Genomic DNA, 26,520 nt, shown 5'->3' with positions numbered 1-26,520 from the left:
ACTGTTTATAGTATTAAAAGGCGAAGGAGGAAAAAATTGTTCAAAATATGTCTCCAAAGTATTATTTTAATAACACATGGAGAAGGTTTTATTTCATAAAAATTCTGCTGACTCTGAGATATCCAACAAGGGAGGGCTGATAGTTTCCCTTTTAACAACAGGGAAAATGAGGACTGGAAAAACATTTAAACATCTCTAAAAAGTAAACCCAAAATGAGTTGGCAGGAGTTAAGCACTGCATGAGGCTGCATTATTGGTCCTAATTCTTTGTTATCTGTATTACACTACCAGACTCTTGCGTTACACCCATGGTATGCAAAGGGTACCTCCTCTGCCCCTTGCTTTTAACTCAATCATATTACTTGCTCTGGCTAATGGATATAAGCATATATAACACAAACAAAAACTTGAAATGCCCTGCATAGCTAGGCTTCCTCCGTCATGCTTCTGCCATCACCCAGAACACAACGTGTGTAGCAGGTGACCTTCCAACCTGGGATCCAGAATGGATCAGAGATGGATCACAGTCACCACAGACAATCTTGAGATGCAAAGCCTAAAGCAGAGCCACCCACACAGCCTACAGAAGCATGATGAGAAATTTATTGAAGCATTTACTGAGATTTTGTGGTTGTGTTGTACAGCATTACTGTATCAGTAAGTGGCTAATTGATACAAAGAATCTCAAGACATCAAACAAGAAACCAGAACCAAAAGGATTCCCTGTAAAACAGTATACTCAATCTTTTCTCCATCCAATACGCTCTCATTATCTGGGGAAGGTGAGTATTCTAAGTGGGAAGAGTATAGTTTTTAAAAAAAACTACCAAAGAAATCATGATAATCATCATCACTACTACCACCATTCTTTAACAATCACTACCAAAGACTAACCATGGGTTGTTTGAAGACAGAACAGAGATGCAGACAGTTTATCATTTGTTTTAAGTAGGTGTTTCTAAGTTACTAAAAACTGGGGGTTTTTTTCTTTTAAATAGCTTAAAATGCCAACAAAAGATTGTTTACTTGACTTTTTTTTAGTGAGGCTTTTTCTTTTTCTCCACAGCTGGTCCCAATTTCAGTCCCAGTTCTAAAGGAGCTCCCCATCAAAAAAGTTGTACCACAATGGAGTTATTCTATACCTAAAGATCATTATTTTGATGCTAAATTAAAGATACATGACTACCCCATATGCTCTTGTGATCAATGACTAGAAATAGCAGAGTCCAGAAAAATCTCTGCAAAATTTGAGAGGAGGGGTAAAAAACTATCTTTATAATTATTTTTGCTTAAAAATTGATAGACATCCATTTTCCAGATAAAAAACATGCTAATTATAAGCTACATTAAATCTCAAAACTAATTTCCAAATAATCAGGCAACAGAAGAAATGTATTATGTGAAATTAGAATAAATGAGTACATATTTATACACAGACGGTATTAATTAAAATAAAGCAACCTGGGTGGTGTCCATCGATAGATGAATGGATAAAGAAGAGGTAGTATATGTACACAATGGAATATTACTCAGTCATAAAAAGAATGAAATCGTGCCATCTGCAACAACATGGATGGACCTAGAGGGTTCTGTCCTCGGTGGAGTAAGTCAGACAGAGAGACAAATATCATATGATTTCACTTACATGTGTAATCTAAAGAACGAAATAAACAAAACAAACTCATAGAGGCAGAGAACATTTTGATAGTTCCAGATAGGAAGGGGACTGAAGGGGGTAGATAAAAAAGGGGAAGAGATTAAGAAGTACAAATTGGTAGTTACAATATAGTTATGGAGATGTGAAGTACAGTTTAAGAAATATAGTCAACAATATTGTTAATAACTATGTATATAGTATCAGATGAATACTACATTTATAAGATGATCACTTTGTAAGCTACGTAACTATCTAATTGCCATGCTGTACACCTGAAACTAATATAATATTGTATGCCAACTGCAATTGAAAAAATGTTTTAATTATTAAAAAATAATAAAAAATAAAAATTAAAAAAATAAAGAGAAGAGGAGTTAAAAGTGAGAAAAATCTGACTCTTTGGAGATAATGCAACTTTCACAGGAGGGAAAAAAGCACTGATGTGATGTGAAAACTCAGAAAATGAGAATGAGCAAGGAAATATTCCAGGTAGCAAGATATGTATGTTAATACATTTTGTCCTTAATATTACTATGAAAATGGGTGCTTTCTATACATGCTTTACACTACATAGGACCAGAAATTTTAAAAAGTCTAACGTCTTTTGTTTTACTATAATATTAAGAACTTTTGGTTCCCATGTTATTAGCTTTTTTAAAAAATGGGAAAATAGATGATTAATCCCTCAAGGTTTAGCACCCTGTAGCTTACATGAAAAATCAAAAATATTTCAATGTAATGAAGATTCTTATCATGACTGTGTTGACAATACTCAACAATTTGCTATTAAATTTGTAATTATTTTTAACATAATCAAAAACCAAATCACAGTTATAAACTAAGAATGATTATAGATATTAGAGCAGCGGTCCCCAACCTTTTTGACACCAGGGACCAGTATTTCTATGAGAATCTAAGGCCTAATGATCTGAGGTGGAACTCAGTTGGTGATGCTAGCGCTGGGGAGTGGCTGTGAACCAGTACCGGTCCGCAGCCCGGGGGTTGGGGACCCCTGTACTAGAGTACAAAATAAGAAACCCACATATACTTAAGTACTCCACGATTTTTTATTTTTAAAAAACTACACTTATGCCTTTAAAATTTCCAGAAATTTTATATATCTCTACTACTACCATCTAGTTTCTCAACAATTGAAATAAATAATTCTTTTGTCTTTTATTATCTGAGGATTGCCTCAAGAAAAACCTGTTAACTAAGTCCAACCAATTTTGGTTTTCAATTAATTTTCCTTGGCAAACCATTTAGCAGCAATTAAGTATTTTATCTAAAGAGGCAATTTCCCAAGATTTCATGTCCTCTCCATATACAGCCAACTCACAATCTCACATTGCTTACTTTCTTAAAATGACAGACTAAAAGTTCTCAATATTCTTAATTTTAGAATGTGTCATATTTACTTGTTTGCTCTTATTCTGAATTTTTTTTTAAGCGAGACAACCCTTGGTTGACCTCACAGATTACAATGACTGTCAGCTTACAATCCATTATTTATTTATTTATTTTTTATGCCTACAGCACCTGGTCTTCCTAGGTGGTCTCCCTAGGTGGTCTCCCATCGAAGTATGAACCAGGCTCGATCAGACAGGATCAGGCTTGTTCAGGGTAGCATAGACTGAATTTTAAGTTTAAAGAAATATGTGCGATAAAGATCAAGGAATTATTCTTTTCACTGGTTAATAAAATTACTAACAGTAGTAACCTCAATACTATGAATTCTTAACTAGCAATGAGTACAATGAAACACGTCATAGACAATCCTCCACATCCAATTTCAACTTGACTAGAGGTCAAGCTGACAGAGCAGTTAAAGACTTTATCTATACTGTGTTAAAAAGCAAAAAAATCAGAACAAAAATCTTCATTTTTCAAGGATCACAATGACTTAACTACAAATACAAGCAAAGATACGTTTCCTAACCTGGGTGGGAGAACTAAATGATCCTTTTGTTTACCTGTCTCGCAAATACGTACAAGCCTGCATGCAGAAAAACACACACACACAATGGAAACAATAAAGTTGAAAACCCGACTCTATATTACCTAGAAATTTTACAATGCTTTATTAATGGTATTTCTCTTCTCACATCCTAATTTTCCCATCCCAAACTTGGGAAACTGAAACTTACCAATATCACTGGCAAATTCATAGACATGAGGTTTTTGCAGCAGCCCTAATTGGCACATACAAGTAAGGGCATTAAGAGCTTTCACAATAACAAATTCCTCAGCATCACTAAGACCTTGTTGCAGCAGGGGCTTGAGAATTGAGGAGCTCTGCCAGCCAACGTAGGCAGCAACACCTAAAAAAGAGAAGCAACATTATATAATTACATGTTCTATACCTGAAAATACAAATGTCATTAAGTAAAACAATAAAATTAATCAAAAGCCAAATATATTTAGCAATAACCAAGGAGAGGGCCATGCACTTCCTACACAGCACAATAAATTAAAAAGACCCACACTGAAGCAAATAATCAAGAAATTCTGGAACACTAAGGGGAAAAAAAGATCCTAGAACTTGTAGAAAGAAAAATACAAGGTCCTTTAAAAATGAAGGAGAGTAAGACTGGCATCAAATGATCTTCAACAACATGGAGACTAGAAAACAGCAGAGCAAGATCTTCAAAGTTATGAAAGAAATGTGATGCCCAAACTGTCAATAAAATAAGAGAACAAAAATAGGTCATTCTGAGACATACTAGAGCTATTCAGATTTACCTATCATGCAACTCTTTCTAAAAAAGTTACTTGAGAATGTACTCCAGCAAAATTAAGATGATGTTGAATGTACAAAAGAGTAGATAAAACCCAGGAATTCAAGGAGGGAAAAGGAATAATACTTAGCAAAGATTTAGAAATCAATCAGCCAAAATTAGAACTAAAACCCAATAAATTTCAAAAATGTTATCAAGAAGAAAAATGGAATAGGTAACAAACAATAGATAAAATTGGTTTAAAAAAAGCTAAGTATTATAGATAAGGTAAAGAAGGAATATTATTTTTCTCTATAAAAGGAAAACAAAAGAATCTGAAACTCCAAGACAGATAAAAAGTTGTTCAAGAAAGACATGGTATAAATATGAAATAAATTAAAATGTGTAATGTATTAAGTAATTAACAGAGGATAGAATATAGAATCCATTGACCTTGACACTATAAATGTTCTCATCAAGGATAAAAGAGTCATAGCACTGGAACTGTGGTGAACCATATACAAATAATACACTACTTGGCTCTACAGTCAATAAAATTTACATTCATAATCATGTAAATTTTGAGTTTTCAAAATCAGTCTATACAATGCACAAAAGACTATTATGATCATGGAGCAGAATGTAAATATTATCAACTATAACGATACAATTCTTAGTTGAACTGTCAACTAACAATTAGCTGAATTATCAAACATCAAAAAATGGGGTGGGGGGTAGAAAGAAAAGGGCACTAATATTCATGTAGTCCAAATCAGGAGATCAATAAGAAATAGGTTCAATAAAGTTATAAAAACAAATTAAAAACTAAAGCACTGAAAATAATAATCTACAGCTCAAAAACAGAGGGGAAGGGGGATCACAGCACATGTGGTATAAGTGAGTTGAATCTTCGTCTGGCATAGAAAAAATCAAGAATTAAAGTCTAACGTAGGATATAAACCTAAAAGCAACAAATGAGCAGGACAAACAGAGACTCATGGACATGAACTATAGCCTAGTGGTTACCAGAGGAGTGGTTACTAGTGGAGTAGGGGAGGAGGGGGAGGTAGATGGGGTAAAGAGGGTAAAATATAGGGGAATGGGGGAGGGTTAAGTGGGTAAAGGAGATCAAATATATGGTAGCTGAAGGAAACTGGACTTAGGGTGGTAAACACAATAGAATATATAGATTTCAAATGATAATGTACACCTGAAAATTATATAATTATATTAATCAATATTACCCCAATAAACTTAATTTTAAAAAAAGAAAGAATTAAAGTCTAAAGCTGATCATTCTAAAAATAGTAATATGAAAATATTATTTACAGGTATGGCAATAATCACCTGAAGATATCGAACCAAAAACACAAACCAGAATAGCTGCTTCCAGAAAGTGCATCTACTGCTTTCCATGTCACTTTAAAATTTTAAATAAATTTTAAATTATTTATAAAAGCGTATTTTCCCTATAATTGAGAAATAATTTTAGAATATTTTTCTGTAATAAAAGGAAAAATACTATCTCAAATTCCAGTGGCTTATATTTAGGAACTTTACGAAGTGAAATGTATCATAAACTAAGCTTAAAATATTTTAGAAACATCTGGGGAACTTATACTACCAGATACTAAAGTTAGTTATAAGTATATATTAAAATATTACATAGCTATAAGAATAGAGAGTATAATATGGAGTACAAGAATGAGAAATCAATGAAATACAACAGATAACCAGAAAATGCTCCTAAGACAGAAGCATACAACAGATGACAACTAAAGTGTCACAAATCAATGGGAAAAAAATTAAGTGTTTAATAAATAATATTGGGAAAATTGGTTATATCTCTGAAGAAAAACTAGATTTCATTTCACACCACAGCCAAAAATAAAGATTGAACAGGTAAGTGTAAATAATAAAGCATTTAAAAAAAGAAGAAAACACACATCCAACAGATTATTAACCTAATTCTGGAATGAGAAAAGCTTTTAAACACAAAAATGTAAAAATCACCAAGATCGAATAAATTGACAACATAAAAATTATTTAAAAAGACAAAAATAATGAAGTTATGTGAGAAAAATTTTTGCCATAGAAACAATAAGTTATTTAATGTTCTTAATGTATGCATGTGTGTATATATATGTGTAAATATATATGGCTCAAAGATATCGATAAGAAAAACATAACACCAACAGAAAATATGGGCCAAAATAATAAATTAAAAATTCATAGAAGAAATATGAATATGTAATCAACATGAGAAAGTTTTGACAAATATCATGTGATTTCACTTACACGTAGAATCTAAAAAAAAAAATGAATAAACAACAACAAAAAAAATGGAAACTGACACACAGATATAGAGAACAAGCTGATGGTTGCCAAAGGAGGGGGATGAAAAAATTTTTTAAAGTGTTAACAAATAAAAAACCCACGAGAAAGTTTTTCACCTTCACTAATAAGCAAAGAAACACAGTACATCAAAACAGGTTACATTTTACCCTACCAAAAGGCAAAGATTAATTAAAGCCTATTCAATACTGGTAGTGTGCAGTATTGTCAAACAACGCTGATCAGTGGAAAATATAATCTTTTTGAAAAGCTTATAAAATGTGTCAAGAGTTTTAACAATATATTCATATTCTTCAACCCACAAATTAAAATTTCAGACTTCTAAGCCCGAGAAAATAACAAGAAACAAGTATTTATGTAAAAGATTATGTGCAGATAGAAAAAAAATTTTAATAATTTAAATACCCAATAGAAGAGTTAAATAAATTTTGGTAGAACTATATAATGGAATATTTTGACCAATTATGGTTTCAAAGAACTTTTAGTAATATGATAAAAAGCTCCGAATATGTTACTAGAAAGGTGTTTAAGAAATAATAAGATTAAGAAGTAATATAATAAATACATAACACTTATGTAGCAGGCACTATTACATATGTTAATTCATTTTATCTTCACAACAACCAGTGAACAACCAATAGACAGGAACTATTATTATTCTCATTTTATAGACAGGGAAACTAAGGCACAAAAGAGATTAAATGATGTCTCCCCAAACCCCAACTGGTAAGTGACATGGCCAGAACTTAATCCCAACAATCTGGCTCTAGAATGCCTACTCTTAACCAGTACCTCTGAGCATATATGACAGAATGGAATAGATGGGATGGAAAGAGGAGAGAATCTGCAGGAAAAAAACACCGAAGCATTAATAGAGGTTGTACATGGGTTCTAAGATTAGAGATGATCTGTTTCCTTCTCAGTTTCTCTAGTTTCCAAATTTTTTTATAGCAAGCATGTATTACTTTTATAAACAAACCAAAAAAATCAATGAAAATTAATTTTAAATGAAAAAAAGAAAAAATCAATGAAAAACTTTCAATGAAAAAAGTAATATAAAGGCATGTTTCAAAATACACATGAATTCAGCAATAGAAGGAGGAAGTTCTAAGACTACCTTTTCCCAAGAAAAGGAATAAAAATAAAATTATTTGAAAAAAGGAGAGCAAGAAAGACAGAAAGCTTGAGAAGCAAAGTATACTGTATTCAAGAACTGAGTTTGATAGAGTCTGAGATGCAAGACTAAGAGAATTAATATACTGATGCAAAAACAAAAAAACAAACTAAACATGTCTGTAAAGGAGAGGTACAGTAATCTTCAGTTATAACAAAGCAAGAACAACAGGCAATTTCAAAGCCTTTCAAATGTAGGAAGTATTCATTTCTCCAAGATATTATATGACAGCAAAATATTATATGACAGCATTTGCAGAAATATTAATACTGTTGCCATGAGTTTCTTTCCTTTTTTCATTTTTTAGGAAAAATATCTGAAGTTTAGCAGTTACTTCCCCAGGTTTTTGGGAACCAAAGTCTAAACCTTATGGCTTTCTGCTATTACATGAAAAAGTTTGATATCAGCAAAGCTTTCAGACAAGCTATTACAATCATGTCCAAAATGATACAAGAAGGGTTAGTGAGTAATCATAACAACATGGTTTACTATATAATATTTCATAACTGACCAAATTTAAAATAAAAAGATAGTACCATCAAGTGGAAAGGAATCGGTTATTATTCAAAAAACAAAAATATTAAATCCTCTGTCAAGTGACTTAATCTCAAAATAAAATTCACTTTATTTCTTTGTAATTCTGAATCTAAATGTAATAGAAGCCATGAAGATAAAATACAAGATGTCTTTCTTTTTTAGATAAATCCGAAAAATCAAGACTTGCAACATGTTAAAAAATAGAGCAAAAAAAACTGCTTAGTTTTTCACAAATTTTCAGTTTACACTAAGCAACTTGTGTTCATTTTCTTTCTAACAGATTAATTTCAATCATAATTATGCTTTGTTATTTTCTGATTGTAAAAGTTAAGTATGTTTACTGTAGAAAATTTGAAAAATATGGAAAACATAAAGAAAACAATCATCTACTATAATCCTAGTCCCTGAGGTAACCACTATCACACCTTAGTATATTCCAGTTTTTTTTAAATGTGTTATTGTTACCTTTATACAACTGCAATCATGCTTTAAGTAGATGCACGACCCACTTCAGTCACTTTAATAATATTTCATGATAGTTTCCCAGGTCATTAAATATTCTTTTAAAATAGTTTTTATAGACTACATGGTATTCTTTCATATGAATGTATCTCAATTTAATTAACCAATCTCTTCATCAATTAAGACACTTCCATCATGCAAAAGCAGCATAAAGCTAAAAAAGAAATACTAGGAACTCATTTCACCATTAACAAAATTTGGTAGTACTATCGTCTTTCAGATTGCATGGAGGTATTTGAGAAGATAATTCAAAATCTTAAAAATGAATTAAAAGAAAAAAACACATACCAACTATACTATCAAAAAAAGCTCCACGCAGATGCCAATCATTCTTATCATTTAGGAAAGTGATCATGTGGGACAACAAAACATCATTGGCTTTCTGACGTCCAAAGAATACACATAGTCGTGTTATTCCGTTTTCCATTAAGGTTTGTTTCACAATATTTTCAGGGTCACTTAGCAAAGTGACAACTTTCTGCTGTACCATTTCATGTAAGGCTTGGAGCTCTAAAAAAATAAAAAAGTAAAGATACATCAGTATTTTCCCTATATGTATAGACCCAGTCTTCCTTCTTACTCCTTGGAGAAATGGAATGATTACAGAAACTACAATAAAGTCTATAATCACTAAGTTTTTCTGCTATTCAAAGCTCTGAAAGATGGGAAACAAATATAAAACTGAAGAACATTCTAATAAGCTGATGTCACAAGTATGATTACTATCTCACTAATCAAACAGCTCTATTTATGAAGCTCAAGGAGAAAACTGTGGGAAACCACCAAAAAAGGTGATCATAATACTCCAATAAGATCAACTTAATCGAGGACTTGAAAATACTAGACTGGTTCAGGATATAATCTGATGGTACAAAGCAATACTTTTAGAAAGCATTTTTAAAGATTGGTTTACTGTATTTTAGAAAGCCAGAAAATATACTGCGAGTCCTGTCAAGGCTTTACATGATCTGGCCACTACCATTCTAACAAGTAACAGACCATTACAGTTGTCTATAGCATAAAAATCTAAAAATTAGATTTCTCTAGTTTTTCCCAACTAGAAACATGTTGGAACAGATCTAAGCATATTATCTTACTTCTGAATCTTTAACTCAATAAACATTAATGACAAGCCTGTTAGAAGTTGTATGGTTATAAAGAAACTTAAGAAAGGAACTCTGACCTCAAAGAGTTTACCATCACATGTTTCTTTACAGTAAAAGGTATGGGTTTGGGTATGTAAATCACAGATAGCATGAAATAAACACAGTTTATGAGAGAGGATGTGCATAATACTCATATAAAAAGAAGTGGTTTAGACGCGTTAGCTATGATGTTTCTAATGTTTTTTTCTTTTATAAGAATAATATAATTCACCTAGCTTTATGGCTGGCTGAAACTCTGGCTGAAAATCAACTGAGCTTAGAATTTGTGGCAACAAGCTGATCATTTTCTGGCTAGTTAACAGTGTTTGCAAACAGAACAAGCCAGAGACTCTTCTCATCTACACATCTGGTATTCTTTCATCTTAAGTGACAATTACAAATAAATGATAAAGAACACATTAGCAATTCATTACAAGTAACAGGAAATCTGGAAGGAGAATCATACTACCTGTGTCATAATTTCCATTGGGATGTGTAACTTCATCAATTTCTTCACTATTTGGGTCATTTTCCATATTGAGATTTTTTAACTGTACTAATTCCAGGAATCTTAAAGCTGTTTCTGCCAGCAGAGCTATGTTTTCTATAAAAGGAAGAAAAATTGTAATTATAATCTTAAATCTCTGTAATGCTTATTTTTCCTAACTCTTTATACATAAAATAATCATAAAACTAAGGAGGAAAAGTAGAACTTTTCAATTTAGCACTTAACCTAATCATATTTCCAGTGACTAATTTCATAATCTATAACTATCCTTAAACTACCAGTTTTTTCATGAAATCTAAGCATCTTTAAAAAATAAAAATATAAAACCCAAAATATAGCACTCAAATTTATTGAGGCAAAGAAAGAAAAAGAACAAACCTTAATCCTTCTATAGAGACTTACCCTTTAAACAGTATCTTGACATTAGACTAACATTCACATGAAAATAACAGATCAAGCTAGGCTTTGTAATCACACAGAAAATACAAATATACTCTGCCATTTACTAGCTGGCTGCTTAACCAATTTTGAGTCTGTTTCTTCACATGTAAATGAGTCACATCTACTAAAAGAGTCATTACCAAACTGAATCAACCATTGTTGGATTGCTTTACAAGTGATATTCTGAGGTTCTTAGTGAATCAAAGTGTTAGACTGCCGCACTCTGCAGTTGTCTATATTTTCTCCTCTGATAATCTATTAAGACTATCTGATACTCCTCACCACTGTGAAAGCATCTACCTCTAATTTCTGCTGTTACATTTGCTTTTAATTATATTTATTCTATTGCTCAGACCATTTTCTTCCATTTTTATTTATTCCTGTCTCTACCCTTCTCTTTCCCACTTCTGTGCTTAACATATGACCATATGAGCCAAAGACTATATTCTTTTCCTTCTTACCAGTAAAAAGCACCAATAAAGTTTAACTACCTTATTTTATTCATTCTAAGACTCACTTTTTCTTTACTTTTTACATCTCACATTGAGATGTATCTTGAGATTTTTGAGTCTGCCAAATGTAGTGATTCCCTTCACCTTTTACATCTCACATTGAGATATATCTTGCAATAGGTGAGATTTTTGAGTCTGCCAAATGTAGTGATTCCCTTCACCTCAGCATCCCACTCTCCACCCCTCCCAGGTTCAACATTATTCTAAATAGAATAAAATTTACCTCTAAGTAAGCAAGACATTAATACCCTGTAATGCCTGCTCACCCTAAAGACAAGAAAATTCTAAGACATCTTCTGATAATGAATGAGTCAAAATTCTAGATGAATATCCCTACTTTAATGAACATATCTTTATTAGGAGAGGTATCTTCTGAACTTCTAAAGTCTAAGTAGATCTATGCTTATTTCCCCCATTTAAGTACATAAACCACAATGCACTTGAAAGTTTACACAAGATACAAATCTATACAGGCACGACTGAGTTAAAAAATACTGTAAAAGAAATTTAAAAATTGATTTTCACATGAAAGCAACTGAAGTGTCCTACAACAGATAATTGGATAAAGAAGCTGTGGTACATATATACAATGGAATATTACTCAGCCAGAAGAAGAGATGAAATACTGCCATTTGCGACAACATGGATGGACCTCGAGATGATCATGCTAAGTGAAATAAGCCAGACAGAAAATGTTGAAAATTACATATCACTTATATGTGGGATATAAACCTAAAAGCAACAAATGAACAGGACAAACAAACAGAGACTAATGGACATGGACTATAGACAAGTGGTTACCAAAGGGTAGCGGGGAGGAGGAAGGGAGTGACAGGCTGGGTAAAGGGAGTCAAATATGTGGTGACAGAAAGAAATCTAACTATGGGAGGTGAACAGTGTAAATATATATATGCCTTACTGTTAAAGTGTACAGCTGAAACTTACTGGATTTCATTAACCAATGTCACCATTAAAAAAATTAAATAAATTGATTTTAAACTTTTATAATTACTGACATATATGGTTTAATTATACTTAACCATACAAGTGCAAATAGACTTGACTCTATCTTAAATAAATAAATAAATAAATAAATAAATAAATAAATAAATAAATAAATAAACGAACGAATAAATAAATAGATAGCTTTAACACGCACAAGCCATAATAAAAGGACACTGCAAGGTACTGGCACTAATCCTGGGTTATCATGGACTCTCATCATAAAGACACAGAAAAGCAGGGTTACTTCAAAATCAAAGTCTAGATGAGCAACTCTGAGAACTGAAAAGAATTAAACCAGATACATTTGGGTCATGTTTGTTACCTTCTCCCATTCCCAATTTCCTCACTTATAAAATGAAGGTAATATAACATTTACTGTTCAAGGTTGTTTCAAGGGGTAGTTGTGAGAGATATACAGATCTTAGAATCCAGAATTTATCTTAGAATCTATATATCTCTTGAAACTAACCCTTGCAACAACCTTAAGCAGCAGATGCCCTGACACACAGTAGTTTTTTCAATAAACAGTAGCATTATTTTTATGCTATAACTATTAGTAATTAACTGTCAATGTTAACATGGAACCTACATATCAGAACCTTACCTAATTAACAGAACTGAGAACAGACTAAGATACACTGGGCCAAAAGTAGGTCATGAAACTCTAAAGATACTTATTTTTAAAACCTGTAAACTTTAATTTCATCTGGTTCAATTATTTATATTTACCAAGTGAATTATAAATATGCTTTGTAACGAATGATAAACTCAGATATATCTTAAAGAAATCCTGGATTATCTTGACCTAAACTTTACACTTGTACAGGTATGGAAACCAGAAGCCATATCTAAGTAAATAGGCAGATGGATAAATATAAATAAAAATATATGTACAGAAAAAAAAAACTATCACCACCAATCACTTCGTGGATGTGCCTAGCAACAAGGCCAGAGTCCAAAGATCATTTTTCACACGTTCCATTAAAATATTAATAGGCGAATCATAAAATGAATAAACTAAGCAAGTTTCTTTCAAAAAAGTGACACTATCACTACACGTTATGCACTATTTACAAAGACTTCAAAACAGAATCCTTGATTTCCACGAGATTACCTTTTAGAAATAAATTATGGAATTATGTAAATGTTCCGATGACATTTCTATGCAGAAATAAGCATTCAGAATTAATTTGAGGAGCTAAAAACATGAATCTGCATTACTTGATTTTATGAGCGAGAATTACAAGTAAAACATGCAGGTGTGTTATAAAACATACCCACTTCACAGAGAAGCCACGCATCCTAAGAACTATAGTAATAGGAAGGACCTTAAAATTTAGTAAGTTAGTAGGCTACGTTCACTGAATTATCCAGCAAAATTAATATTTTTCAACATAACAGATTGTTGTTGAATATCCTAAAATTGATATTTAAACAAGAGTATTTGTTCAGAGAAACTTTATAAAAGCCTAAAGACCCTAGCTCAGAAGTACATACTTGTAAACATTAGTCTTACTTCAGATTAAATGGAATACTCCCAGTAAAATAATAAGATTCTATATTATATGCTTTTTACCTGATGGTTCTGATCACTTCAAAAAATGAAAACACATACAAAAGTTGAGTCCCAGGGACAGATTAGCTATAAATATTACTAAAATGTTCACTAATAGTTCAAGGACCAAACTTCATCCTTTGAATTCCCAAAGAAATGAGAGAAACAAGAGACATTATAGTCAATAACTTAAAAATATCAGTGGCTATTACTTAGATAATAATCTCTTACCAGCATAGGCTAGTCTAACAATAGTAGCATCGTCTTGGGCTAAGTGGGCTATGCCCGGCAGAATATATTCTGGATAGATATTGATATCATTGCGAGGAACCTCTTTAACAAGAGCTAGAACTTTGGTCAACGTCCTCAAGGCTTCGGCCCTCACTCTAGGAACAGAGTCATTGCTGAAATGCAAAAGATATGGAGTGATACGATCCAAAAGAATTTCTACACTTAACCGTGGGGCCAAATGGAGAATAAGTTCCAAAGCAGCAAGTTTGGAATCACAGTATTTAAGGGTCTGTAGACAGGACGTTATAACAGACACCAAGATAACCAGCCCATTTTCCTTAGGCTCTCCTTCTGCTTTTTCTGGCAAATCGTGTCCACAGAGATTGTGAATAATGTTGCCCAAATCCTTCCGTATAACCAGGATACGCTCATCTGCAGAAAGAAATGTTTCTTTGGCAAACTGGGCCATGTAGGGCTGAAGGAAAGTATAAAATATTTCAGGAAAGGCATTGCCACGCTGCTGCTTTAAGTAATCTTCTGCCTCTAACCGTTTATCTGGCTCACGGTGAATCATCTGAGTTACCTATACCAAGAGGAAAAAGGGAATAAAAAATAGATTTGAGAACAGCAAATTAAATCAGATAAAAGCTACAAAGATATCTCACATTTAAAAGATTTTTGAGAATTCTGACTCTTTTCAACCTTTGCATTCAAACCACTCTCAGAATTTGACTACTAAGTAATATGTGACTCTACCACTACCCTAAAAATAGGAAATTACATACTGACATATTACAGATAGCCCTGGCACTTATATAAAGAAGAGGTATACCCTGTTCGACATTCCCCATTTATTAAGACAGGGGAGTAATATACTGCTGCCCTCAACTCAAGGATTCTTTAACTTCTTTGAGCAGGAGATACCACTGAGAATCTTAGGAAAGCAATAGGATTTTCTCGAGGAAAATGTATACGCCCAATTTTTGCATGCAAAATTACACACAATTCTGGAAAGAATCACAGAACCCCTGAAATCTATTTATATATCAGAGTTCTGGTTTAGAGCTTTATTTTCACAAGTCCAAGGAAATACATAGTTTAAGTGTAGTTCTAGATCAAAAAGGGAATGAGTGGTTTAAGCTTTTTAAGTAGTGTAAAAGAGATGTTAAATCCTGCAGATGCTAGAAATGATATAATTTGAATTTATCTTATGTTTTCTAGCATCATAAGGCTATAATTTTTTTCAACATAGTGGACACTTTATTTTTTTTCCATTTTATTTTTTTAAATAAATTTATTTATTTAAATTAGTTGCAAGTATACAGTACATTGGTTAGACATCTATAATGTTCACAAAATGATCCAAATTGCTCCCTCCCTCCCTTGGCCTTCCACTTAGCCATCATGTTAATGCTAACTACATTCCCTCTTCCATGCATAGAGGGCAGTTTAATCTTTCCTAGACCCTCATAGTGTAAAAGTCATTATTTAAATACTCGAAATATCATAAAAATATACCTAGTTACCTGAGCTTTCTTAATGGAATTACTTTTATATTTGGATTAAGCCTTTAAAGATGAGTCAAATTCACTCTTTTCACAGTTAAGAAAATGTAGGCCCAAATTCATGAAGGTACTTAGCCAATATAACGTGATGAATGAGTGCCATGCCCAAAGAAAGAACAGCCACATATACCAACTGTTAATCCAGGGCACGGATCTTTGAACGTGAGTTAAATTGCTTCCTCTGAAATATCTTGTTTTTTAATATTGGCCATTTGTAAGAGAAATTGAAATGTATATTTCTTTACCTTACTAAAGATTATTTTACATGCACCATATTCATTTCATGACTGAGTCATCATCATAAGCATCAGTTCCTCTACTGAGTTTAAAAAGATCTTTCAAACAGTAATGTGGCTTATATGACCTTCCACAGAATTCCTCATATCTATTCTGCTATACAAATTTGTGATTCTATATCTGCCCTTCCAGAAGTGCCCTCAGGGTCAAGGAAAGTATACAAAGCAAACTGATTCTATATAAAATGACTCTATATTATTGTATTATAGTCAAGTTGATGTTTCCTGTTTCCTTCATTTTAGAAATGTCTTCTTCGTTTCTTATTAGCAAACTCAATCCTGGACAACCTCTCTAACCCCCAGGCATCTCCTTACCTCCTTCTAAATCTATCCAAAGTAGAGCTAAAGATTATAATGGGAAGGGCGGGGGAGGGGTGTGTGTGTGTGTGTGTGTGCGCGTGCATGGGTGTGTGTATAAAAAATTAAGTCAAATGAGCTCTATGTCTGAGAAGGGGGGCAAAACTGAGTTTTAACAAAGTAAAAATAATAAGCTGTTTGGTCTATAGGGCTTTATTGCTTTGTTCCAAATTTGTAACATTCTAGAAAGCGGACTAATGCAAAAGAACATAATTCTATTAAATTCTTTATGGCAAATACTTGTAGTATAGTTACCAAATCTCTGATGCTACGATCTTCAATTTTATTTAGTACTTGTTCTGGAAAAAATTGTCCATTTCTATAAGCCAGAAGTTGAGAGAGATCAAATAATGGTACACCCTCTGTAAAAAGCTCAGCTATCACGCAACCTGGAAAATAGCAGATAAAATTCCATTAAAAATGAAATATAAGATAACATTAGTACAGACCAAGAGTTCAAAGAATTCATAAAACTAAAAATGTGAAACCCAAAGTAAACTAAATTAAAAATTTTTAATAAAATATACAACTACAATATAGTAAGGTAGGGAAAATGTTTATTGCCTAATCATCAATTTTTAAAAGTGTAAAGTTAAAAAAGGCCCACCCAATTTTTCTTTTAAAAAATTAAATCAAATAAAATTACTTTCTATTTCTACAATTTAAAGTATGTATGTAGCATATACACACATACACTTAGAGATAGATACATTAAAAGATTAAAAGCCACAAGAAATAGTGTTTTTTTAAGTATGGATTTATAGATATTAAGTTCATAAAGAACTACTGAGAAGTCATAACTGACAACTCATTTATTCATCATTAAACAAAAGTTATTAGGTGTCTACATTAGGCTGTCATAGTACATAAAACAGATAAAATCCCTGCCTCCATTAAGCTTTCATTCTAGGAAGGGAGACATAAAATAAACCAGTGAATAAACATAATTATAAAATGAGAAGTGCTAAATGTGGCTGTAAAATTAGAAAGAGAAGGAGGGACAACCCAGTCGTTTTTGCACTTACATAATCTTCAAACAAGAAATTGAAAAAGTATCTACATTCCCAAAAAGACAAAACAGTTTCATTGAATTATTATTATATGACATGCATTTAACAAGTCTTACAGAGATCCTTAAATAACCTTAGCTCACAGCCTTTGCTTCTGCTGGTCCTTTTGCCTGGAATGCTATTCCCCTAACTATCCACATGGTTTATACCTGCACCCCTTCAGATCTTTCTTCAATCAAATGTCATTTTAGCAGTAAGGGCTTTCTTGACTGCTCAAAATTGTTTAAAATTGCAAATCCCACAACCACAGCTACCCATACTTTTCATCTGGCACATTCCCTTTCCCCTTTCCCTGTTGTTTTTTCCCACAGTATCAACTGCCAAAATATGTATTTTATGTATTTATTTATTTCTTCATTGTCTATATACCACTAGAATGCAAACTCCATGAGGAAGGAATTTTTGTCTATTTTGTTCACTTAAGTCTACAGTAACTGAAACAATAATTCTCAATAAATTTCTTAAATTAATTTCTATCTATGTAGTGTCAAGTTTTAGAATAAAAGACTTTAAAATAGCTATTAAAAACATCATAACCAAGAAGGAAATAGAACTGAACAATGCTATGAACCAACTGTATCTAACAGACATCAAAGGAACACTCCAACAACACAATACAAAATTCTTCTCAAGTACACATGGAACACTCTCCAGATTAGACCATATGCTAGCCATAAAACAAGCCTCAATAAGTTTAAAAGAACCGAAATCATATAAATTATGTTCTTCAACCCACAATAGAATGAAGTAAGGAAAGAGTAATGGAAGGCAATCTGAAAAATTCACAAATATATAGAAATTAGACACACTCCTAAATAACCAATGCATCAAAGGGATAGTAGAAAATGAGATTAATTAAAATAAAAACACAACACATAAAACATATGGGATGCAACTAAAGCAGTGTTTAGAGGAAATGTGTAACTATAAACACCTATGTTAAAAAGTAGAAACTCGAAACAACAAAATAATGTAACATTCGCCTTAAGAAACAAAAAAAAAGTAAACTAAAACTAAAGCAAACAAAAGGAAGGAAATAAAGATTGGAGTGGAAAAGGAACATTACTACTAACCATACAAAAATGAAAGGAATTATAAGAAAATACTTTGAACAACTGTAGGCCAACAAATTAGATAATCTATATGAAATAGACAGATTCCTAAAAACAGATTACCAAAATTGACTTAAAAAGAAATAGAAAATCAGAATAAGCCTTAGTAGAGACTGAACTGGTTATGAAAAACTTCCCACAAAGAGCCTAAGCCAAGGTGGCTTAACAGGTGAATTCCATTAAACATTAAAGGACTTAACACCCACCCTTCACAATTTCTCTCAAAAAATAGAAAAAGAGGAAACGCCTTCCAATTCATTCTATGATGCCAATATTACTCTAATACCAAACCAGATAAAGACATCACAAGAAAACTACAGAACAATATCCCTGATGAATATAGATTTTAAAAACCATCTCCAAAATATTAGCAAACTGCGGGAATTAACAAGTCCATACCAATAATAAATACATAAATGAGGGCAAAGAGAAGACACCAGAGAATTGTAGGATGCTAAAGGCCTACTGATTGAATGCAGAGGAAGTGCTGGAGTTGTAAATCATCATTTTACAATCATTATAGTAAAGATTGGATAAGGCAAGAAGCATCAATGGATGCCAAATTAAGGAGGAAATTGTGATGACTGGCAGGATATTTGCATGGTCTAAAAGTTTCTTTCCACAGGTTGCTTATTCGTTACAAGAGATTTAAAAAAAAAAAAAAGTAACTATAACAGGAACTTTACACTTTAAAAAATTGGGCAAGACCTTGACCATCTGACACCATCTGCCTGCAGAGGTAATACAGTGAAGACACATCATCACCTATATACTATTCCTACTGAGAATGAATAACCTGAATCTAATCACAAACAGCAGACAAACCCAAAATGAACATTCTATTAAAAAAAAAACAAAACAAAGGGGTGGGGTAGCTAACACACACAATGCATGTAAAAGCTGCTGAAAACTGAATAAGGCTATAGTCTAGCTAACAGTAATGCACCAATTTCGATTCCTGATTTTGATGTACTAGTCATATAACACGTCGCCACTGGGGGAAGTTGGAGGAAGGGTTCTTTACAATTTTGGCAACTCCTTTTGAGTCTATCATTTGAAAATAAAAAGTATAAAAATAAGTCTTAAAAATTTAAGGGGAGAAGTATTCTTCAAAAAAATGTCAACGTCATAATGACAAAGAAAGGCTGTGTAAATGTTACAGATTAAAGGAAGCTAAGGAAACATGACAACTAAATGCAAAACCTAGACTAGGTTCTGTCCTAGAACAAGAAAAATGGTATAAAGAATATTTTTGGGTCAAATACAAAATTAGAATAAAATGTGTATCACTTAAATTTGTTATTGTATCACTTAGTTTTGCTGCAGCTGGTAAATGCAACGTACAATTACATGTTATATAAGAAACTATCCCTAATCTTAGGAAATCCATACTGAAGTATTTAGGAGTAAAGAGCCATAACGTATGTAACTTATTCAGGAAAAAATCATGGAGGGTAGGGACTGGGAGGGGAGTGGGGGTAGTGTAGAGAAAAGGTACAAGTAGTAAAGCAATTGCAGCAAATTAGTAAGGACAGGTGAATCTGTGTAAAGACTATATGGGTGTCCTATGCACTATTTTTCTTTCTGCAAGTTTGCAAGTTTTTTAAGTTTCCCCCCACCCCCTTTAATTCCTCCTCCTTCGCCCCACTTCCACTCCTGACCTATGGATGTTGCCATTTCCCCTTAAGAGCTGGATCTCTGAAGGTGGGGCATCTTCTCCCACAAGCTTGGGGTGTGCACCCAGGGCCAGGCGCACTCAGGGGACTATGGTCCTCCACCTGAGGCGATCCATCTGAGGCGTGAACCCAGGACCTTCTGTGTGTAAAGCAGACGTGCTAACCAATACACTATGGAGCCACCTCAAGTTTTGTAAGTTTTTAAGTTTGAAATTATTGAAATAAAAAGTCAGAAAGTAACAGAGCTACATGACTATTTATAACTAAACGGAGGTTATTATGGACTGAATTGTGTCCCCTCACACATACACAAATACATATGTTGAAGGCAGTTATCTTAGAATGTGACTGTACTTGAATAGGGTCTTTAAAGTAGTAATTAAGATTAAATGAGGTCAAAGGGTGAGACCCTAATCCTTTACAGCTGGTGTTCTTATACGAAAAGACTCTAGGGAAAAGGCATGTGCGAATACAAAGACAAGGTGGTCATGGGCAATTAAGGAGCGTGGCCTCAGGTGAAATCAACCCTGCTGGCACTTTGACGTTGGATTTCCAGCCTCCAGAAATGGGGAGAAATAAATATTTGTTTAAGCTCTCTAGTCTGAGGTATTTTGTCACGGCAGCCCTAGACAACTGATAGAGGTAAATACAGGGTTTTTCTCTTGCAACTTTATAATGTTATTCTAGAAGAAGTATTATTGGGTGGTATTTCCCTATGGAACAACTTGTTCAAGTTGTCTCTATCATCACTGTGTCCTTCTTATTCAGATCTTTGCCCAAATGTTACCTCCTCAGAGAGGCCTTCCTGACCATTTTATCTAAAGTAGTCCTCTACTAGCCTTTGTCATAGCACTTATAGGTCATAGCAATTTGTCACAGCATTTATCACTGACCAAAATTAACTATCTTATTTCCTTATTCTATCTCTTCCTCACTAGAATGCAAGCTCCATGAGGGCAAAAAACTGTCAGTCTTGTTCACAGCTTTTTTCCCAACATCTACACAATACAATGTCTCACACAGAATTAACATTCAAATATTCATCAAATGAACTCCAGCAAAAAAACAAAAAACAACTTTGCCCATATGTGTAACCAGAGACAGAGAATATATACACTTCTCCCAAACAAGCAGCCAAAAACCATGAATATGCATCAAGACAGGAAAAAGTAACATTCAAAACCCAAAAGAGCCTAAATCAGATCTTAGGAGCCACTTAGGGAATTGGACAGATCCCATCCACCTCCTTCAAAGGAATGAAAGGGCCTATTTTCAGGCAAAACAATGTAGGGCTCTTTAGTCTGGAATAACAAATGCTTAGTAAGAATTCTGTTGAAGTTTACAAAACAATAATGTGCACAGAAAGAATAAATATAAACTCTTCATCAATCCTTAAATTTTAAAACTGTAACAAACTTCCAGTTATAAAATAAATAAGTTATGGTGATGTACAGGATGATGACTATAGTTAATAATACTGTATTGCATAACTGTAAGTTACTGAGAGATTTTAAGTTCTCATCACAAGAAAAAAAAATTTGTAAACATGTATGGTGATAGACGTTGACTTATTGTGGCGATCCTTTCACAAAATGTTCAAATATGGAATTATTATGTTGCACACCTGAAACTAATACAATGTTCTGTGTCAATTATACCTCAAACAAACAAACCTATAAATGATCCCCTCAAGCTAGAAAGTGGTCACATCTCTAAGCTAAAGGAGTCCTATTTTCAGAACACTTGGTGAGTTTAAAACATGAAAATAATTTAAGAAAAATTTAGAAAAATTCAATAAATTTAGATAAATTTGGATAAATTCAAAGTTGGGACTTTGATTACATTTCTAACCTTATACCTACAGCGCACAGGCTAACCCTATCTTATCAAAAATAAAGTATTATCTTGGGACACCCATTAGTGAGCTAATGGACCAACAGAGGTGCAATCCTGTGCAAAAATTCTTACTCCTTCGTTCCCCCTACATGAAATACACTTCATTATGTTACTTTTTCTAAGTAATCTAAAATACAGCTTAATTTGTCTTCTTTGTAGTAAACTTACAGGTGAGAAAAAGATTAAACCCATCCTTTGCAAAATCTACAAAAAAATGGCCTTGATGCCAGAGTTCAGATGGTATCCCTTAGGATACCATCCTCTGCCCACTTCTTCCAGAACTTCATAAATAACCTGGAATCATGGCCCAGGTTCATGTGGTCTGTGTATGTGAAATAATGTATATGAATGCATGATACTTTTTTCCAGAGAAAGAGGCTACTAATTTAATCAAATTCTTTATGAGGATCCAAAAAAGCTTAAGAATCACTTCTCTACAAACTCTCCCTAGCTACAAACTCATTTCCTTGGCTACAATTACTACTTATTATTTCCTGATAAATACCAAATCTCCATCTCCGTCCCAAATCTCTATACACCAAACCTTTATAACCAACTATCTGTTGTACATCCTTTCCGGGACATCCTCCAAACACCTTCAACTCAACATATCTAATTCAGACCTCATCATCTTCCCTACCCCTTACCTGTTCTTCCTCCTGTGTCTGTAGCAGTGACGAGCATCGCCATCGACCCAGTTTCCCAAGCGGGGGCGGGGAGGCGGTGAGTGGTTATGGGAAGGGTGTGGTGGTGTTCTTGACTTCATCCTCCAATCAATATCCACATCCTACCAATTCTACCTACTAATTATCTCTTATGTATTACAGTTGACCCTTGAAAACAGGTTTGAATTGCATGGGCCCATTTACACACAGATTTCTTTCATATATTGGAAAATTCTTTTGGAGATTTTCAACCATTTGAAAAAACTCGCAGACAAATTTTATGATTTTCTTAATAACATTTTCTTTTCTATAGCTTACTTTATTGTAAGAATACAGTAAAAAGTACACATAACACACAAAATATGTGTTAATTGACTGTTATCGGTCAATAGTAGGCTATTAATAATAATAGTTTTAAGTTTTGGGAAGTCAAAAGTTATATGTGAATTTTCAACTGTGCCAGAAATCTGCACCCTAATCCTCACGTTGTTCAAAGATCAACTGTACTTCTCTCTACTTCCTCTCCAACTGTCACCACATGCTCCAGTTAGGAGCATGTTTTACCTAGACTGTGGCAATTTACTACTAACCAGTTTTTCCGTCTCTTGTAGGTCCCCTGCAATTCACTCTCCACGCTACAGTGTTTTGTCTAAAACACATCTGACAATGTCTCTGAAGACTAGCATGAACATACTGTTCCTTTTCTAATCTGGACCTTGCTTATCTCGAACCCTATATTCTGCATATAGTAAACTACTTAAACTGCCCTAAAAACTTAGGGCATCAAGCTCTAGTCTCCAAGTCTTTGTATGAGCAACACTCTCTGCCTGAAACAAACTCCCCTTAACATAGCTAGTTCCCAATCATCTTTCAGGTCTCAGTTTAAATATCATCCTTCCAATAAAGAGGTCTTTCTTGATCTTGCTTCTGTACCCATCACCAGCATAAAAACTAATTTAAGAACTTAAGTATCTACACATTCTTATAACAGCATCCTATGCTTAACACCACAACAGTGAGCCACATTGCACCGAAATGTCTTTTATCAACATATCTATCTCCCCATCAAAGTATAAGCACTTTGAAAAGAGGGCCGTAATTATCCATCTACGTCTCTAGTGCTTAAGGCAGTGTCTGATCCTATAGAAGAATTCAAATATTTCTTTAATGTTTGAATAAATTGCTCTTGCATTTTCCAGGCACTTAAAATGTCTAATGAAAGTATGCTGCATATATCTGAAATAGTGTATAGGACATATAAAGAAATTAATTTTTCAATGTATGGAGATTTTTTTAAAAAGCTACATTTCTATGTTCAAGACTTAAAATATATGCACATCCCCCTTAGCAAATTTGACCAATTCAAGTACCTGCTGAAAAGATGTCCATTGCTCGCTTCAGCTCTCCTCTTGTTCGCTGATTGCTATTTAAGTCTACAAGTGGAGTTGAAGGATCTCTCATATATTCTAACTCAGTGGCAAACAATCCACCATCAACAAAACGTTCAGGAGCAATATAACAAGTTCTTCTCCGTGAAGTGTCAAAGAAATAGTTGAAATCTGCTGGGTTGTCCTCTGGAAGGTAAGTGGGTTTAAAACTGGCAAAATCAGTTAAAAGGACCCAGTTCCAACTAGTGACCATTACATTCTCAGTCTTGATGTCTCCATGACGGACTCCAGATTTGTGTGCTTGGTCCACAGCTGTCAAGATTTGGAAAGCGATCCAACGCTTCTCAATGTTATTTAAGAATGGACGAGTACTGATGCGATCATAGAGGTTGTCTCGCACATACTGCCTAAACAGCATCGCTGCTTTCTCAGATGCTTTTTCTGCTGCTTTCTGGAAAGGTAGACAGTTCTGTGCAGAATGAAGCCTGATTTTTAGTTCCTCCAACTCTTGTTTATAGCTGGTCAAAGGCAATGTGGGATCCTGAATTGCAAAGACCTTCACAACCACCAGGCCTTCTCGGTGCTTTGCCCGAGCAACTTTAAAAAATCGAGTACTCCCCAGGCTCTTATCATATTCAAAGTCATGGATGTCTGAGAAATAACTCTCCACAGAAAGGATCTGAGAAGGAGCAATGCCAGCAAGCTGATTTCCCATAATGACAGCAAAAACTTCTGGGTCAGTAAGTTAGGATACGACACCTATTTTTTTAAAAGAAGAAAATTAAAAAGATCATGAAACACCATTATTTATTTGGTCTCCTCCTAAAAGATAGTTACGCCATAGCATCGCACCCTTTTAGGCAGCCCCTAAATTTCAGACATATTTATCTTAAAAGATCTTATTTTATGCTGTCCTTTCCAGAGGCTGAACTGTATTTAAGTAGGCCCCTTCAATATTAAGTTGAAAATGTTAAAATGTGTATTTTTATGATATTTACATTTTAAAATTACTAAGCCTTAGTATTGTGCTTGGGGCTAGGAGAGTCACAACAGTACTATGTAACAGTCTTTGTCCAAGAATTTGTAGTCTTGAGCATAAGACAAACACATTAAAAACTTAAAACTGACTAAGAATCATGGAATAGAAATAGGTCACTGAACTCCTCAAAGGTCAGGCTAAGATCCAAAAAATCAGTTCCAGCCTAATTCCAGTATGCCTTCCCATCCAGCTAATAGAAGGCACAAAATTGTCTGGTTTGCCAGAATGACAGAGGAGAAACCTCAGCAGAGATGTGCAAGAAAAGTAAACCAAAGTACACACTTGCCAGTTTAGATTTTCTCCTAGCTCAGATTTTGCAGGAAATAAAAGACACACATACACACATGGCCATGCATACATATAAACATTTACCCTAGGACTCTGGAAAGTGCCACGAGTCGGTCACTAGCTCACACTGAGGACATGGTGGGTCACTTCAGGGTCTGGGCTGGGAAGGGCGTCAGCAGCCAGGTGAGTCTTCTCTTTGAGAGGTCTTCCTTCACAGGCAAGAGGAGGAATGCTGGGGGAGGGACACAGAAAGTCCCAATCTCCAGAAACCCTGGTGGTCCGCAGGAAGAAGTCGGAAAGCTCTTGGGACGACAGCAGGCGGATGAAGCCAGGCTGAAGAGACCGCAGGAGTTGCCCCTGTCAGCCCCGTACTCTGCCCTGAGGGCGACGCGTTCTGCGGCCTCGCCTTCCACTCGCGCGGACCTCTGGCCCCTGGAGGCCCGCTATGCTCCTCGAGGGCCTCACCACCAGGCGGGGAGGTGGAACTCGGAAGAGACAGGGCAGCCGCCAGTTCCAGGGAAATACTTCAGCCGCTGCACATACCTCAAACGCCGAACTCCCGGGAAAGCCGCCGGCTCTGACTTCACTTCCTGCCGCGGAGCGGAAGTTACGAAGGTGTGAGGCTTGAGGAAGAGCAACAGAAGGGCACTGGTTGCTAGGAGACGAGAAAGGGGCGTGGTCTCTCTCCATGTGACGAGAAGAAAATAAGGTGCTTTTGAATACATCTGTTCCCCTCCTGCTCTTCTCCTTATCCTTCCCGAAACTCTGGGGCTGCTGAAATGCCCCAGAATCTGTTCAGACACCCCTTC

The 26,520-nt window shown here is 34.3% G+C and overlaps 1 protein-coding gene across 2 annotated transcripts in view; it reads right to left on the bottom strand.

The window, feature by feature from the left end:
* Positions 1-26,305, bottom strand: part of PIK3R4 (phosphoinositide-3-kinase regulatory subunit 4) — a 62,469-nt gene extending 36,164 nt beyond the window's left edge. Inside the window, exons 1-7 of one of the 2 annotated variants that reach the window (XM_006907252.3) lie at positions 25,796-26,305; positions 24,367-25,143; positions 16,833-16,966; positions 14,360-14,942; positions 10,577-10,711; positions 9,251-9,472; positions 3,805-3,978 (exon numbers count right to left, since the gene is read on the bottom strand). In XM_006907252.3, the coding sequence (XP_006907314.1) occupies positions 3,805-3,978; positions 9,251-9,472; positions 10,577-10,711; positions 14,360-14,942; positions 16,833-16,966; positions 24,367-25,099 (1,981 nt within the window). In that variant the 5' untranslated portion in view covers positions 25,100-25,143; positions 25,796-26,305. The remainder of the gene's footprint in view (positions 1-3,804; positions 3,979-9,250; positions 9,473-10,576; positions 10,712-14,359; positions 14,943-16,832; positions 16,967-24,366; positions 25,144-25,795) is intronic. The other variant, XM_025043610.1, reaches the window with a different exon arrangement.
* Between the last annotated feature and the right edge of the window lie 215 nt (positions 26,306-26,520).

This window comes from Pteropus alecto, unplaced genomic scaffold (genome assembly GCF_000325575.1).
Source record: "Pteropus alecto unplaced genomic scaffold, ASM32557v1 scaffold92, whole genome shotgun sequence".
Taxonomy (NCBI): domain Eukaryota; kingdom Metazoa; phylum Chordata; class Mammalia; order Chiroptera; family Pteropodidae; genus Pteropus; species Pteropus alecto.
This window is presented reverse-complemented; position numbering and strand designations above follow the sequence as displayed.